Source organism: Typopeltis vanoorti, chromosome 23 (assembly GCF_054136105.1).
Source record: "Typopeltis vanoorti isolate ZY-2024b chromosome 23, IOZ_Tvanoo_1.0, whole genome shotgun sequence".
NCBI classification, from domain to species: Eukaryota; Metazoa; Arthropoda; class Arachnida; order Uropygi; family Thelyphonidae; genus Typopeltis; species Typopeltis vanoorti.
The window spans coordinates 77,809,773-77,829,188 of NC_143571.1; the positions used below are offsets into that span (position 1 = coordinate 77,809,773).

Sequence of the window (19,416 nt, forward strand, 5' to 3'; positions counted from 1 at the left end):
TGTCAGACAAGGCTGTGTTCCTTCTCCTATATTGTTCCTCTATACTGAAAATATCTTCCAGCAATTAGAAGAATTTAAAGGAATCAGCATAGGCGGCAGGAATATAAACAACAGAAGATATGCAGACGATACAGTACTGCTAGCTGAAAATAAAAAAGATCTTCAAAACCCACTAGAAGAGATGCTGAAACAAGTGAAAAATATGGACTTAACTTCAACTGCAAAAAAAAACAAATCCATGCTGGTAACAAGAGAAAAGGGAAAAATACCCGATATAAATATTAAGATCAGAGGAAATACTTTAGATCATGTAGAGAGTTATATATATTTGGGTCAACTAATTACAGAAAATGGAAAGTGTGATAATGAAATATTAAAAATAATAGAAATTGCTAGATCAACCTTCATTAGCAGGAAAAATATTCTGACCTCAAGAGAAATTCACACAAAAATAAGAATTAGGCTGTCCAAATGTTACGTATGGTCAACACTGCTATATTGAGCAGAAACCTGGACAATATCAAAATATTGTGAAAATAAACTAAAAGCCTTTGAGATGTGGATCCTCAGAAGAATTATTGGAGTCCCATGGACTGTCAAAAAAACTAATTTAGAAATATTAGAGATGACTGGAGAAAATAGGACTCTGTTGAAAACCATTAAGAAAAGGAAAACCACCTAACTTGGTCATATACTAAGGCATGAATCCCTAAAAAAAACACTTTTAGAAGGAATGAATACAAGGAAAAAGAAGAAAAGGAAGACGAAGAACAGAATGGATGGGAAATATTAAGGACTGGACCTTTTTTGTCCTATGAAGAATGTAAAAGAAAAGCACAAAACCGTATATGGTGGAAGCTCATGGTAGTCAACCTCCATTCTCCCATCTTCAAAGTGACTATCCTCACAATTGGCCAATTCTACTACCATCCACCATGGAAAGTCTAGTTTACCTGCCCTAACACTCACTTGAATCAGTAAATGGAGGTACTTATTGCCATAATTGACAGAAGGAAAAAGTACAATACATTAGTTCCTCCCCCCAATCTGCAGGGGATATGTTCCACTCCCACTGTATACCTGAAATTACAGATAGCACCGAACCATATACTTACTATGTTTTTATTCCTATACATACATACCTATGATAAAAGTTTAATTTATAAATTAGGGCACAGTAAGAGATTAACAACAATAACTAATAATAAAATAGAACAATTATAACAATATACTGTAATAAAAGTTATGTGAATGGAATCTTAGCATCCTCAGCATACGTTCCAAGTGTGACCCTTGTTTTTCCCCTACTCCCCATGCATTAAAATATTTCTTTTATCAGAATCTCTTTAGTAACTTAAGTTTTTATCACATTCCCTCTCCTCTGCCTGAGATCTTTTGAGATTTCTGCAAAAGTAGAAATCTCAAAAGATCATAATTTTAATAAACTGCCAAAAAAAAATAAAATCTACAGTTAACTTATCACTACAGTGAAAGAGTTTGAATCAGTGTCACAGTGGAGACTGCCACAGTGAATTTCCTTTAGAAAAGTTATAGGGATTTGGTTAAGACTTTTGCAGTTTGTTAATAGTGTATGAATTCTTTTATAATGTATTTGCTATAGTGAAAGCTGATTGCATTTACATTTTAAATAATGTCTTTTTTTCATACATTAACAATAAATGAAGTAGCCCTCTTACAATAAATCATCTTACCTTTGTTACTCTCTCCCTGTGGCTGTCCTCTAGTGTTTTCTGTGCTTCTTTGAAGAGTTCATGTTCATGTTTTTTATCAAAGTGACTGTAATAATAATCCACAGGTCTTTCTGTAGTGGTTGTAGTTGTTGTCGTAGTAGTTGTTGTTGTAGTTGACGATGAGCTTGTGCTAGAGGTGTCATCCTCATCACTGTAATCTTCGTTATAGTAATCATCCTCATCATCATCTTCATAATCTTCTTCCGAATTTTCACCATCATCAAGATCAATACCATCATCTCCTTTACGATGACTCAGTAAAGATGATTTCTTTTCTGAAGTATAACAAAAATATAAACTCAATATTTATGGATTAATTAATAAAACTTGTATGAATAAATAATTAATGAACTGATATATCATGAACATGTTCTACAGTTTAGTGCTTAATGGTACTTTTTTTTTGAGGTAAGCAGCATTATAGACATAAAAGAAATAGTGTGCTTGAATGTTATCCTTCGACAAAGTGCGAAATTTAAAAGTTACAGAAGTGGCAAAAGATCAGCATGGCTGAGAAGGGAAAGAAGCAAGTGGTCTGTATTATAATATTAAAGACTGAGACAAGAAAAACAAGATAAGGAGAAATTATGTATGGAGACTCAATGATCAGAGGTCTACTTAATGAAAGTGTAACAAAATCACAATGTTAGTCGTGCCATCTGGATGCTAAAAGGTAAAGCAAAAAAACTAATTGTCTTGGTTGGCACAAATAATCTGAGATGTGAAAAGAAGCAAAACTGAAAAGTGAGAAGGTGAAGATTGTAAGTTTCCTGCCATGATATGACAGAAGTGAACTAAGAAGGAGGGTTGAATTAATACATAGGTTATGCAGAAGGATTTGTATAATGCTGATGGACTGCATATAAATGGTTTTGATGTTAGGTGTCTAGAGAGAGAGCTTTGTTCACCAAACATGCTGAAGTGCAGATTCAAGAAAACTTAACCAATTAGGGTGGAAGCAGGTTGAGTTTTTGTGAAGACACCCATGAAGCAATCTAGTGTGAGAATAACAAAGTACAGAATCTAATCTCTCAAGCAAAAATATTAAATAGGGTAGTCAATTCAGGAAGTAGGGGTGACTGGGAGTAGGATGCTTCAGTTTCTACATACTAATATCAGAAGTATCAGGAACAAGAGAGAAGAGTTTTTGGCATTGGTTAGTGCAACTTCACCAAAAGTTATAGGCATTAGTGAGACTTGCTTAAAACAGATGATGCACTTACAGGGATAGAATGCAAAGGGTTTAGTATTTTCAGGGAAGATAGGATGGGAGAAGGGATACTGCTGACAACAAGGGATGAATTGTAGGGGAAAAAAAGGAGCAGACTGGTGTCAGATCAAGGCCAGTAAGACAAAATATACAGTTGGTTGTTGCTATAGATCAGGAGGTTCCACAGATGATCTGGAAGACATGCATCAGCAAATTAGTACAATGAGTGCAGGTCAAGTGATATTATGGGGACTTCAACTATGAATATATAGACTAGAAGGAAGAAAGTTCACATGGCAGGAAGGAAATGGAATTTATACTCCTACTGAGAGATAATTACTTGAGGCAGCACATGATGGAAGGGACTAGGGGAGTGAGAGTATTAGACACCTGGTCATAGGATCAGAAGAGATATTCATAACCAAGGTGGCCACGTTGCCTCTGATTGGCTAAAGTGACCATACAGTCTTGACTTGGGAAATTATAAAATATATGGAATATTCTGTCAAGAAGGGGTATATATATATATCAATAAGGGAACTACAAGGCAGGTGATTGACAAACTCAGGAGGAAGCTTAAATCTCTGCCATGGCATAAAACTCTGCAAGGGAAGGATGTTAGTAATGCATACGAGATAGTTAAGGAGAATCTTGAGGATGCAATATTAAATTGTATACCTAAGGTAAGGAGGGGAGTAATCAGGTAGGAGTTACATGGATGAGTAATATCATTAAGCATGAGCTGCAGAAGAAGAAAATGCTATGGAGGGTATATAAAGAGAAAGATGACCAGCATGGCAAACAAGGCAAAATCAGATTACAAAAAGAATCTAGAACAGCAGGCCAGATGAAATCCCAAATAATTTTTTCATTATGTGGCAAGTAAGAGAAAGAATGACTATGTAAGATTAACCTTAATGAGTGCTGATGGTGGTGATGAGGTGACAGATGTAGATAAAATAGTTGAGTTACTGCTGTAGCACAAGTGACAGACTAATGTGGGAAGGGAGGTGGATGAATTCGAAGTTCTTAGGATATTGCAGAATCTCAATGTAAATACAGCCATGAGATTAGATGGGACATTATTATTGTTATTACTATCATTATTTTTTATATGGGTTCAAAAGAAGACTCATTGCGAGAGATCCAGTTTATTCATTAATGCAAAAACTATCATACATCTTAAACCTATTCACTGTTGGGTTGCTCACAACCACCTCTATCAATCCATTCCACTCATTTAGCACTCTACAAGTAAAGAAACCAGTTTATACACCCTTACTAACCATGCTCTTTGACAACTTCCAAAGGTAACTCTTTGTTCCTCCCCAACCTACTTTCCATGTATTGAAAAAATTTCTTCTGTGTCACTTTTACAGAATCCCTTTAGTAACTTATAAGTGTCTATCATATCCCCTCTGCAACCCACACACACACTCAATCTATCATCATAGGGAACATTCTACAGACTAGTCACCAGCTTGGTAACTCTTCTCTGAATCCTCCCCAACACCTCCTGATCCTCAAGAAATGCAGGTGACTAAATCTGTGTATGCCAACATGTGGTCAAATCATAGCCTTATAAAGAGGGATGATAACCTCCCTATCATTACTTGTCAATGCATTCTTCAGCATCCAAATACCAGTAATTGTCAGAGCTATTTCTCCAATCTTGCAATATGTCCTCTGAATTTCAATTCTCTATCCACCATTAACCCCCAGATCTGTAACCTCATCAATTTCCTGTAAACTAATACCACCAATATGATGAAGTTTGTAATCTTTTCATCCCAAAGTACATTACATTACATTTTACAACACTGAATTGACAACCACTGTCCTTTACCCACTCTGCCATTTTATTTAAATCACCCTAAGATATATAGATCACTTATCAACTATTACCCACCTATTTTTGCATCATCGGCAAACAACTGAATATCTCACTTCAAATCTTCTGCTATATCATTTATATACAAATCAAAGAGTAGTGGTCCTTAGTACAGAGCCCTTGGGCACTCCACTAGTCACCTTCACATCAGCTCAGGTTTTGTGAGAATGTGTAAGGGAACTGGCAATGTCTTTGATTAAGCTCTTTAATATAAGTCTCAGCTCTGGTAGAGTTCAAAATAATTCCCTTGCATAAGGGAGGTTCTAAAATTGCAGTAGCAAATTACAGACCAATCAGTATCCTGAAAAACTGATCAGAAAGAGAATTCAAGAATGGGTAGATAAGAATATGATACTGCATGAGGGGTAACATGGCTTTGTGAAGGGCTAGTCATGCCTTAGCAAGTTACTAACGTTTTATAATAGAATAACAGCTGAGTTGGATAAAGGAAATGGCTACACAATGATTCTGCTAGATTTTGCAAAGGCATTTGACATGGAACTGTGTTACGCAAATTAGAACAAATGGGGATGAATATGACACTAGTTATGTGGATAAGAGTAGCTGCTGGACAGATATCAAAAAGGTGGTATATGGAGGGACAGAATCAAGGCAAAAAACAGGTGACTAGTGGTGTGCTGCAAGGTCCAGTGTTGGGACCACTACTGTTTAATTTGTACATAAATGATATAGGAAATAACCTGAAAGGAAATATTCAGTTGTTTGCTGATGATGCAAAATTAGGTAGAGTAATATTTGATCACAGTGATGTGGAGAGTTTGCAGGACAATTTAAATAGGTATTCAGTTTGGGCAAAAGATAATGGGTATCAGTCTAATGTGGAGAAATGTAAAGTTATGCATTTTGGGATAAATAGATGACATGCTGTGCACCACATTGATGGAAGCATACTCCAGGAAATAGATGAAGGTAGATTTAGAAGTGGTGGTAGACAGAGAGTTAAAGTTTAGATGATATATTGCAAAAGTAGCTCATAAGAGTGGCTATTGAAGAACACAATAACAAGTAGAGATAAGGAAGTTGTTATTGTACTTTATAAGGCCTTGATAGATCCACATCTGGATTACTGTGTTCAGGTGTGGTATTCTGGGTTTCTTGGGGATGAGGAAGCAGTGGAGAATTTCAGAGGCAAGCAATCAAGATGGTGAGTGGTCTTTGGAATGTTTCCTATATAGGATAGACTGAGAGTGTGTGGATTTAAACATTTAAATTGCTTAAAGGGTTTTATAGAATTGATGTAAAGGAAATGTTTCAGCACTTGGTTAGAGGGGCCAGAAGAAGAGGTCATCCCTGGAAGTTGAATAAAGGTGTGGTTGGTAGGGATGTGAGGATAGATTTTTTTGCTTAGAGAGTTGTGAATGAGTGGATGGGTTGCCAGAGTCAGTTGTGAGTTCTTTGTCTGTTAATGGGTTCAAGGAGAGGTATGATAGATTGAGTGGATAGTTTGGGTCTCCCACAATGAGTTCAGACTCCATGGAGGTGCCCATACAATAATAATAATAATATTAAGGAATTAATATTATATTCATGTTTCAACATTTCATCTCTATCACTTAATTATCATAACAGATTATTAGAACAATGGTACAAATATAAAGGCACTACATAAATGGCTTCTGCATGTTCTATGTGGAGAATTATGATGACCTTGGTTGTTCTGCCAGTCTTCATTTAAGTTCTCATGCATTTAGGAAAGTCCTGACATTCTACCTGGGTGGAGTTTAATTTTTTTATGTCTGTTCTTAGTGCATTTCAAGAGAAGTAAAGAAACAGTTTTATTCAATTTAATTATATGTAGACTATTTATATGTGGTCAGCATCTAGTATATGGTTCAAACTTGACTGGATGAAATAAATACATTGATTTCTCAATTATGCAACAGCACTAGAAAATTGTTTTGTTAGTCAGTTAAATGAGAATATAGTTAATTGAATGTATGATAACATACATCACTCCTGTAACATGCTGACCCTTTTAAGAGCAGTTAAATTAAATGAGAGTTTAGTCATTTGAAGATTGGATAACTGAGTTATCACTGTATACTTTTGTTTTCTTTGAATTGTGATTGATATGAAAAATCAATTTAATTTGCATATGCATAGTATTCAGTAGATACTTTAAGAGTCAAGTTTATATTAAAACACCAACATGTACTTTGAAAGCATATTTATCATACATGGATATATGTGTTTATATACCATTTCATGGGCACAAAGTTATAAATACTACCAATGCATGCAGGCATATCAGTAAGATATGCATGCAGTAAGATATCCATGCTTGCCTTGCATATCATACAAAATCTTAGGGTCCTAGGTGGCACCCTCTATGGTTGCGGTCATGGAATCTTGTTTGTTCCACTGAATGTCTCAAGATGATTTGCATTTCTGGGTTTTGGGTAAGGTGAGGTGAGGCAACCATATTTATTCAAATCTAGAGAATGTAGTGCTGTAGCAGATTCCATGAATAGTCTTTCAGATATGTATTTGATTCTGTACAACAGGGAAGTTTATTTCTGATGAATCTGGTGATTTGCACTGATGCCATGATCTTCCACCCCAAAATGACTGTGGTGAAGGTAATGGACACAATTTCTACATTCATTCTATTAGATGTTAATAGTTCTTTCTGTTTGTCCAAAGTATGTCCATTTCCAAAAGCAGGGAATACTACTTTTGAAAATTGGATAATCTAGGTGATGGAAAAGCTCTTTTGATGAACAGATAAAAGTAGCAAATTTTTGGTATGGTTTGAGGCTACATGATGTGTTTTTTGAGAAAACATGCTTTTTTTTGTAGTAAGTTTTTTCACTTAGCTATCAAGTAACTTATAACAGATAAGAAATTCTTGTTTTAATTCGACACCAAATTGTAAGCAAAGTTTGTGTGTGAGGTATCTTCATGAGTAGGCTACTTGTATATAGTAAGATAAGTGATGTCAAAAGCCTTTATATACTCATAAAGATACCTTACATGCAAATTGTTTGCTTATGCTTGGGTATAGAATTAAAACAAGAATAAAATTTCTTGTCTTCTTCTTTCACTATGCGTTATTCCTGCTTCCTATGCAGGGTCCCAACCGACCTGTCGCCTAGTCTGCCGCTGGGGAGGGATATATTTTTAGCTGTAGAGGCGCATGTTCATGGGACCGGTTTGCCTGCTTGCGGGATGAAAAACACCAGATAAACTGGCAGAAAAAACTACTGCCCACACCCAAGACCGGCTAACTTGGCTATGCCTGAGGAAGATCCTCAAGTTCCTCACGTCTTCGATGGGAATCGAACCTGATACACTCCTTTCACAGGCATACGGTTGCGAAGCACAAAGACACTAGGCTAACTGTGCAGACAATACAATTTTTCTTGTCTATTATAATTTAAATAGATTTTTGACCTGAGATGCTCAGTATGTAGGTATGGCAATAGATTTTGTGATGCAAGTCACAAAATCTATTGCCAGGAAGGAGCAATAGGGGAGAACATGGATGAAAAGTTCTGTTGATTGGGGGGGAGGGGGTGACATCAGCTAAAACGGTCATTTTTATGTCACCTTTATCATATCTGATTCCTTTTACAGTACTCTTACCACTATCTAAGCTTTTTTCAACAGCCTCCAGGACATTTTTGTTCTATATTCTTAATAAAGTTTACTCTGAATTTTGTTATGTAATAATATTTATATATATTTTGAGTTTATAGTATGAAATTTATTTTTATCCTGTACAAAACTAAATGCCATTCACTTTCTCTTTTAAATCACCTGTATATCCTTGTACACTAAACAAATATAAAATATCAGCCTTCATGTGTATCTTTGATCCATGTGAATTTTTACACATTTTTATGTTGAAATACAGTATTAGTAATGAATCGACCATGTTCTGGACAGAAATCCAGCAGATACTACTTATTAGTTTTGCTCTTTCTACTAATTTTCCTAAAACATTTCTACATCTGGCATTCATTTCCTACTCTGCTGTCTAGACTTACAACAAGGAAATTACTTCAAAAAAATTAAAATTAAAAAAAAAAAATGAACAATAGTTTATCTTTCCTAGACACCTTAGCGACATGCCTTCCAAATGGTAACCCCCCTCTTCCATGGTATACAGAAAAACCCATTCATTAAAACTCTAAACCAATAGGGCCTACATTCTTTGTTCCAGTGGAACCTCTCTTTCAATAGAACTCAACCATATACACAACACCTTTCTATCCAATAGCTAAATTTTTTACAGAATTTAAAAAAATAATAAATCCTTCACCCAATTGCTTCAGAAGGATTTCAGGAATGCCATATCTGTGGCATTGCCATGTTTTTGTGGATGACCCACATTCCTTATGTGGGTCATCCACAAAAATAGCCAGGTCCTTAAAAAATACAATCACTGCATAACTTTTTAGCCTCACTGGAAACTTGCTACCCTTATCCATTGCATTAAAGATCAGCTCCCTCCTCTCTCAGTGTCTGACATATAAGACATGACCTGTTCCTGCAAGTTTTCATACTTCAGACAAATAGGCAGATCAGCCACTATCCACATAGATGAACACAAAAGCATACATCTGTAATCATGACTATGATCAATGTGGTCTTACAGTTAGCATATTGGATACCACTCACAGGACGTTCTAGAGAAAACCCATGCTTCATCACAGCAAATTTAAAAGAGGCTGTTTTTTGGAATCTGCAGCTGCACTCAGAAATCAACTGAATTTAAATATATACAGATATAACTTCCCAAAATTTGGGAAACATTAATCCTCAGAGATCTCAATTTACAACCTTGGCCTCCTACAAATGCCCACAGAACGCACACCACCTAAATAGGATTTTAGGGGCATATCTATGTGTTTCATTTAGTATTGTGTGTGTGTGTATATACTCCCTGAAGATGTCTCAGTGACAGATGAAATAATGGAAATGAATTTAAAATATTTTTAAAATCCTTTCTTAGTGTTGTTAACACTTTATTAAACCTCCAATATGATGCCCTGGTTCCCTGATGAAAACAGTGAGGGCATTGTTTAAATGGACAGTGTCCTATCCAGTACAACAATGGGTGGTGTTGTACCATCATTTTCTTGTGGATTAGGACAATACAAAATACAGCTTGGTCGGATAAATTGTCAATACCTTTTCCTCATTCGTTTAGTATCAAGGTGGATACACCCTAACAGAGTGACCATGAGAAGGTGAAGGTTAGATATTATTAATATAAATTATAAGGATTATGGACATATGGGCTACTACACTTTATGTACACTAATGGCAGAAGCATTTGGAACAAGGCATGGGGGGGGGGGTAGTTTTTTGTATTGATTAGTTTTTCTTGGATGAATGTTATTGGCATTAGTGAGACATAGCTGACAGAAAATGATACAGTTAGTGGGACAGAATGTAAGGAGTATAAGAAGGATAGAGAGAAAAAGAATTGGGAGGGGTATTGCTGACAACAGATGATCAACTGCAGCCAAAAAGAGTAGGTCAGCTAGAGGTCAGTGAAAGTAGTATTCAAGGCCATCTTGTGTGAGATAGTGGCCAACAGGACAAAATATACAGTTGATTGCTGATAGAGACCAGGGGATACAAAGGATGATGTGGATGATATGCCTTAGTACATAACTTCAATGAGTGGGGGAGGGAGGTAAGTAATTATTATGGGAGGGAATTCAGCAATAGGAACATAGACTGAAAGAGGAAAAGATATTGGGTGGAAAGAAATGGAATTTATGCAGTTAAGGAATATTACCTGAGACGGCATGTGATGAAAAAGTACCAGGGGTTTGAAAATATTAGATCTAATAATTGCATCAGAAGATTTGTTAGCAACTAAGATGATCACATTGCCACCAATCAGTGAGAGAAATTGCGTGATCTTGACCTAGGAGACACTAAATGTGTGAAATTTTCAGTTAAGAAGGGATATATGTGGAGTTACTGAGCTGAAAATTATGACAAACTCAACAGACTGCTTAGAGCAGTACCATGGCATGAGAAACTGCAAGAGTTTGATATTAATAGTGCATGAGAGTGGGAGTTAAATGGATGAATCGTCATTAAGTAGAGCTGAAAAAAAAAAGTCTGTGGAGACAGTTTAAAGAGAAAGTTGATCAGCAAGCATACAAGCAATACAAAGTACAGGCCAGAAGGATGACCAGTATAGTAAGTAAGGCAAAATCAGAATATGAGAGGAAATTTGCTATACAAGTAAAAGGAAGAAGATTGTGATAGAATAATTCTAACAAATGCTGATTGTGGTGAGGTGACTGAAGAAGACATAATAGTTAAATTTCTTCGAAGGGTATATCATCCAGGTGGAGATATTGAAGTAATAACAAGAGTGCAGAGGCCGATGTAGAAATAGGTGAGCTGGAGGTGCATAGGATATAGAACCTTGGTAGGAATACAGATATGGGATTAGATTGTATACCAGCTCACATATTAACTTGACATACAGGGACACAAGTTATTAATTATCATGTCTAGGAATACAGATATGGGATTAGATTGTATACCAGCTCACATATTAACTTGACATACAGGGACACAAGACATGATAATTAATAAACATAAGATGGATTTAACTTACATATATCTTATATTGTATAAAATTTTTGCCCTAGTATTAAGTGCATCTGCAGTATGACTTTCACATTTAACAAGAACAGAAACTGGTATATTCAATAATGAAACATGCTTTGAGACCTTGCTACATCAATCAAATTTAAATAGCAATGATGGGCTTAAATTATTCCTCTTATGGGAAATAGTTCTTCATAAATTCCAGAATTAATTTCAATTAATTTTATTTATTTATTTGTTTATTTTTAAATCTCTCTCTCTCTTGTTCAAGTTATTTTACTAGAACCTTAATGTAATCAGATCATGACACTCTACATCATGTATATGCAGTTTGCATGTTTAATTGTTGAATTATACCAGTTTCTGTTCTTGTTATTTAATTTGAAAATCATACTGAAGATGCCCTTGATACCAAGGCAAAAATTTTATACTAATAAAACATATACATAAGTTAAATCCATCTTATGTTTATTAATTAGCTTGCATATTATGAGGATGTGTTAAGAAAATAGCAGTGCCCTTAATGAGATTTTTTGAGTTTCTGTGTGGTCTAAAGGATGAAGACAGAAATCAAAAAACCATGACAAAGTATCACGGAGCTTTGTATTTGGCCACCACTATTTAATTTGTATATTAACAATAAAGGAAATGATCTGAAGGGAAATATTCAGTTGTTTGCTGATGATGCAAAACTGGGTAGAGCAATAGTCAAAGATGTTGAAATCTTGCAGGATGGTTTAAATAGACTGGCAGTATGGGCAAAGGATAATGATTATCAGTTTATGTGACAAAGTGTAAGGTTATGCATTTTGGGGTGAAAAGATTGCCAGCTGTGTACTGTATTCCAGGAAACTGATGAAGCTAGAGATTTGGAGTGTTGGTTGATAAGAAGTTAAAGTAAATAAGAAAACATTTAAAATGTAGCTAACATAACCCATATGATTACTTGATTATTAAAGATCATAAGCAAAGTGGATATTAGATCTAACATTATTTCAAAGCCAAATGTAGAAACTATGAAAGTTTTGTAAGTTGACCAGACAGCTTGCAGGAATATGCTCCCTGGCATTCACGAGCTGCCTTAGTGTGGACTACTTAGAAGACATAGGCACTGCCCAAGCATCTATACATTTGTCTTTTTTTAGTCCATTTTGATAAGGTTTCACTAATGGATCTAATATCCTCTTTGCTTATATAATTTTGCATTACCAAACTGAAGCCTTTTGGCTCTTTATTTTAATAATTACTTTTATGCACCGACTGAGAGTTCGCTTATGAAATATACATTTCACTGACATTTCAAGTTCCTTAGTACTGAACGAGAGTTTTTGCTCTCTTAAGGTTTCTACCTGATCTCTGAAGAGAACCAACCAATTTGAAAAACTGGTTGGTTCGGTGAAACCTTGTCAAAATGGACTAATAAAAGGTGAATATATAGACGCTTGGGAGGTGCCTATGTCTTCTAAGTAGTCCACACTAAGGCTCATGAATGCCAGGTAGTGTATTCCCATAAGCTTTCTGGTCAACTCACCTTACGAAACTTTCATAGTTTCTACATTCAAGCTTTGAAATAATGCTGTATCTAATATCCACTTCACTTATATAATATTAAGCAAACTTTTAGACATATCCAACAAGAAAATATTGGGTTTTGGTAGGTTCATCTACTGTCTGTTCCTCGAACCAGATGTCCTTTCCATCTCCATTTGAATGCTTTTACAATTTCTGTTGTATCCAAAGACTTTTGTCAGTGATCTGATCCATTCCTTCCTCTTTTTTTAATGGTATTCCTAGGATGTTTCTCTACACTCTTCTTTCCATCACCAGTATTTGTTTCTCCATTTGTTTAGTTAGTGCCCAAGTTTCTGAGCCATAGGTGAGCACTGGTAATATGCATTGGTTGAATACGTTACTTTTAAGGCAGATGGGCAAGTTATTTTTGAAAATGTAGTTCAATTTTCCAAATGAATACCAGGCTAACTGTATTCTTCTTTCAATTTCACTCTGCAAACCATTTTCAATATCAAAAAAGTTGCCCCAAATACACATAAAAGGAGACTATTTCTATTGGCTGATCATCAAGTTTTATTGTTTTTGCTCTTAAGTACCTATTGAGCATAACTTTTGTTTTTTCTCTATTTATTTTAAGACCCATCTTCTTACTTTCTATGTTCAGTATATCATTTCCTGTAAGTTCTGCGCTGACTCTGAAATTAATACAATATCATCTGTGTATCCTAAATTGGTTAATTTTTTTGAATCATTTCCTGAAGTGCTGCTATAAAAATTTTAGGGGGATAAAGATCTTATCCCCTAAAATGAGGATAAGACAGGGGATAAAGATCTTATCCCGTCTTATCCTCTTTTGTATAGGGATCTTGTTGCTTTCTATTTGTTGTTTTATAGTTTCTTTTTAACAATTCCACATATTCGCTTGGTATGGATCGATTTTCTAGAGTTTTCAGGAAATAACAACGTATACTAAAATATTCCTATATTTTGGCAATGTTATATTCCCATCATCAGAAATCACAAAAACAATGATATGTGCATGCAGGCATTAACACTGAGTAATTGCGGCTGAAGAAAGGCAACCAAAGTTGGGCCTAGAGTCTTAAATGGTGCCTCTTAGTGGACTAGATTGGATGGTCTTGGCCATCAGGCTGAAAATCTGAGTATGAGTGCTTTCCAAATTTGGGGCAGGTTTCATGCACCCAATTTTGTTGAGGTATGAAAAGTTTTTCAGGACTGAGGCAGATTCAAGGAATAGCCTTTCATATTATATTTGTATTTGATATCTAGTAATAGTGGCCTTCTTCCAGCAAGTTCTGAATGACAGTATTACTGGAACTGGATGTAGTTCTTGTGTTCAGAAATTCTGATATTAGTTGTTCTGACTGTTTGGCCATAGTAGGACAGCTTGCAACTGCAAGGGACCTGGTAGGTCTAGAGAATGTGGCTGGTCTTCATTGGAGCAGATAATTTTTATGTGGTCTGTAAGTGATTGTAAGGTTGTATTTCTTTGGGATTTTTGTCAGTTTTTCATATGTGCTCCAGATATATGGAATGGTGATAGATCTTGAGTAATCTCTGTGCTGAAGGAGGAGGAGGGGGTTGCGGTTACAGGGTTTTAATATTTTTTGGGGGATTATAGATCGACCATCAGGCAGACGTGTAATCCAAGTGTCTAGGAATGGGAGACTGTTGTTGTTTTCCTTTTCTAAGGTAAACTGGATCCTGGATTGTTGATTATTTAGATGTATTAAGAAAATGTGGAGTGTATCCAGGCAATGTGGGCAAATAGAGAACACATCATCTATGTAGCATAGACAGATAGCTGGTTTATGTGGGACAGAATTTAAGGTTTTTTCTTCAGAGGTCTCCATGAAGAAGTTCACCAGGGGTGGAGAAAGTGGAGAACCCATGGCTGTCACCTCTATTTGTTTATAGAATTTTCCTTGCCAAAAGAAGTACTCAAGTTCATGGTGAACTGAAACAGGGCTGAGATATCGAGAGAAAATATAGCTTGGATGAGGTCTAAGGTGTCTTTGAGGTAGGACATTAGTGAATAAAGAGGAGACATCAAAACTGACAATTATGTCAGTGTTGGAGTGTGAGGTTTTCTATATTGGCTTTAAAGTGGGCTGAGTTTTTTATGTGTGAAGATGTGTTCCCAATATATTGTGTGAGCCACTTTCGCTAAATGTTTGGTTAATTTGTATGTGGGTGAATCAGTGCCATCCACAATGCACAATGGGACGTAATGGCACATTTTTTTTATGAATTTTTGGTAGTCCATATATTCAGGGGAGGGGTGTTTAGAGGATCTGGGTATTGGTAGGATCATAGTCTATAGGAATGTAGGTAGAGGATCTCGAAGTAAGGAGGCAAGCTTACCTGTATAATCTAATTGGGTTTAAAAAAAAAAAACAATAGCATTTCCCTTATTCAGTTTGGTAATTACTATTCTGTTGTGTTTAATTCTTGCAGAGCTTCAAATTCTTAATTGAGAGGTTGCTTTTTTTGTGGTTTAGCATGAGTTAGTACACTGACTACATTCAGTCTAATGTTGTTGGCAATTTGGTTGGGAAGACTGAGGATATCTCGTTTTACTTGAGTCATTAATTCTTCTGCAGGAATTTTTTTTATGTGCTAGTGCATAGTTAGTGCATTTGTCATAACTATGCATCAGCACCTAAAAAAAAAAAAAAAAGAATGAATATATTATATACATAAAAAAAAAAGATTACAATATACTATACAAGAAAACAAGCATCTCTAATGTCTGGAGTTAAAATTTTTATAAAATTTATGTGACAATGAAAACAGACATCTTTGAAATAGCAAGTACAAAGTGAGGAGTGGGGGGGGGGGGATTGAAAAGAAAAGAAATCCTGGAAGAGAAGACTTTTAGGTGATATTCTTCATTATCTGAATAACTATAATAATCAGAGAAATGCTGTATATGGTAGATTATAATTGGCTTACCATCTCTAGGACAGCATACAAATTCAACTCCAGAAAAGAGATCAACCCCACAAGGCAACAACATAGCAAAGCTGCGTAAATGCATATTTCTCCCTTCACAACTGTGAGCAGCTGTTTGATTCCACTCATCAAATGTCTGACATATACTCTGGTTATGAATATGGTCAAAAAGGCAGTGTTCTGGTACTAGCAAAGCATCACTCTGAAACTGTCCTTCTGTAAAAATTATAGCAAAATAAATTGGAATGCAGTCTGAGAAGAATTTCAACACTGAATATAAGAAACAATATAATTTGATGCACTGTCAGGTTATCTACAAATAATGTTGTCTACATGTAAATGTGCTACATGCAAAAATACATAGAGAAAGGTTTAGGTGTTGTTCCTTATTCATAATAACGTTTAATCGTATAATGGTATGATAATTAACACCAACAGGAAAAAATACATTTATTAAACACTAATATTTCGCTGGTTTTCTATCCAGCATCATCAGAGCACAATGATAACTGTGACAGACACACACAGTAGTACTAAACTGTAGAAACAGTTTAAATTGTAACTGACACATAATGTCCATACATAGCCCTCTATGAGTCGGATAACTACAAAGTTATGCGTTGTTGTTGTTGTTGTAGTTGATCTTTAATTTAGTGAAATCTGGTTATTGTGTCTTAAAACAATAGTCTGCCATATCTTTGGTAAATTAATGCAACCATACTTGTAGGTTGGATGCTGGTTCTATTCTTAGAACCAGCATCAGCTATGATGCTGGTTCTAAGAATAGCCTCTCAGACCTGTAACGACTTCTATGTAATATAGATGTTTTTCTCTATCTGATCCTATGTGAAGGAATATTTAGAGCATAGTGTGCCAATCCACTTGCTATACAGATGATCTCGAATGTAATTTTTATGTTCTTCAAAGCAGATGTTAACTGATCTACTAGTCTGTCCAAAGTAAGCTAAACTGCAGGCACAAGGAAAGAAACTTTATACATGCCAGATATTCAAGAGGATGTAGTTGATCTTTAGGATAATGCATGAAAGTAGTTAGTTGAAATGAAAAGTTTGAAAGTAGTATGGAGATCATATTTGCAGTGCCTAGTTTTTCTGATGTTCCCCTTTAGATTCACCATTTACTGATTCAAGTGAGAGTATTAGGGCAGGGAAACTAGACTTTCCATGGTTAATAATAGCAGAGGTGGCCTCTTGTGAAGATAGTCACTTGGGAGATGGGAGAATCTATGGTCTATTTCAGAATCAAATGGAATCTGGAGAGAATAATGATAGGTAGAGAAAGGGTGACAATCTGCTGATGTTTCTTCATACAAATGCCAGGAATGTAGGAATCATCAAATTCCTGACATTAACCCTCAGGAGGTATGCAGGATATTATGACAATACTACATGAAAAAGTTACATTATTACTAACTTCCTATCAATAATTTTCCTCTAAATGTAGAACATTATATTCTTGTTTAATCCTTTATGCAAGTGTAAGCAAACAAAGTTTGTGTGAAGTATCTTCACAACTATAGAGGCTGATGGTTGCACATCAATTATCTTAGTATCCCATAATGTAAACCACATCCCTTTAAACATGTATAATGCTCAGAATTAGGGAAAGATCACTACCCAGACTAGTTTCAACATTTATTGAGGTCTCATCAGTGGGATACAGAAGAGATACCAAGGTTTAATTAATGCATAAGTTATACATTCCCATTCCCAAGTAGTAAAAAAAAGTAAAAAAAGGCTTTGTTAATTCTGTTGTCTATTTCCATATTTAATTTGCCATCTTCACTAAAAATTGTGCCTCAATAGCTGAAATGTTTTACTTGTTCTATAGATTCTCCATTCAGATGCAGTTGATGTTTTCAATGCTTCTGCCTATTTTCATTGTCTTTGTCTTGCTGAATTTCATACCAAATTTATTACAGCAGCTATTTAATTTAATCAGGGAATCCTGCAGACTTGTTCTGGATTTATACAGAAATATAACATCACCTGCATAAAGTAAAGAGCTGAGATTAACATCTCTAATTTTGATATCAGGTTTAATCTCCCTGCTGACCAGAATGTATATGTGTGTGTCCAACAAAACCTGGATATGATGCATTCATACTATCTGTTGAAAGAACATGGATAAGAAGTGCAAGTCTGCCATCATATCCATTACAAGGTGTGATAATCCTTCACGCTGAGAATACTTAACCAGATTACCTCACATTCACAACTGTGTTCAGTTACCTATAGCAAGAAATGCAATTCCTCCCATATGCTTGGTGACTGGAATGTTACTAATATTAGACTAAATACACTACAAATTATTTATATTTTTTCTGCATCTTTTTCGTATAATTATAGTTTTTAATGCCAATGCAAAATAAAAGATCCTTTCATACTTTCTTCACTTAAATATTGTATCACCTTGGTAAAACCAATGTTGTTATTAATTTTTTGTGCTAATTGTGTTTAATATCTCAGTTGGCAATATATTTTATTCTCCAAGAATTTATGAAATTAAGTTTTCTTTATTTTTTATTCATAATCATAGTTCAAAGAATACTTCACAGATTGCATGAAGGTTCACACTTTTATGATTTTGCTTCATAGAGAACTATACATAAATTTTGAATCATATCACATAATATATAATCTTTATAATGTAATCTGCAGTTCTTTGTGCTTCAATTTTATTGGTTTCCCAGAATCACTTATTACAAATTGAAATAATATGATATGATACAGATGTACAAGTTGGTAAGGGGTTGTTATAAGATTAAAGTTGAAGAGGTTTTTCATAAAATGGTTGAAAATTGGGGGCAAACAAGAGGTCATCCCTGGAAGCTGTATAAGGAGAGTGTGAGCAAGGGAGTGAGAAGCAGGTGTTTTGCACAGAGAGCGGTGAATGATTGGAATGCAATGCCTGAGAACATGATGTCTGCAGAGAATCTGAATGCTTTAAAGGCACGGTATGATGAACTGTGTGTATGACAAAAGGAACCTCCTAGATAAGTCTTTGACTCCATGGGGTCTTTGGATAATAATAATAATCCATTCTTTTAGCTCAATTCCATACCCGGGATGTTGAGGCACCGCTAATCAAACCAAATTTCAAGTTGGTCATTAGTATTTATGATTCACATTCGTTTCCATTGATCTTTGGTATTATAGGTCAACTTCGGGAAGCTTCATGGAGGGAGGAATTGGAAGGCCGGAATATCATTAGTGCGTGGGAAATTGTGAAAGAATATTTGTTAGCAGCAATGGTAAGTTGTATACCACGAGTGAAGAAGAGGACACAATTTGAAGTAAAGTGGATGACAAACAATATTAAACAGGAATTGCATGTGAAAAAGAGGCTATGGAAGAGATATAAGGAAACAAGTGAAGAGAGGATGCATGAAGAATATAAGACACAGGCCAGAAGAGTGACTAGTGTGGTAAGGAAAGCGAAACTGGAAT

General features: G+C 35.3%; 1 protein-coding gene across 2 annotated transcripts in view; it reads right to left on the reverse strand.

The window, feature by feature from the left end:
* The window catches only part of Appl (amyloid-beta-like protein), a 260,386-nt gene that overhangs the window by 54,429 nt on the left and 186,541 nt on the right, over positions 1-19,416 (reverse strand). For both annotated transcript variants that reach the window (XM_090412642.1, XM_090412643.1), the window contains 2 exons: positions 15,947-16,162; positions 1,713-2,026 (listed from right to left, as the gene is read on the reverse strand). In XM_090412642.1, coding sequence (XP_090268768.1) covers positions 1,713-2,026; positions 15,947-16,162 — 530 coding nt within the window. The remainder of the gene's footprint in view (positions 1-1,712; positions 2,027-15,946; positions 16,163-19,416) is intronic.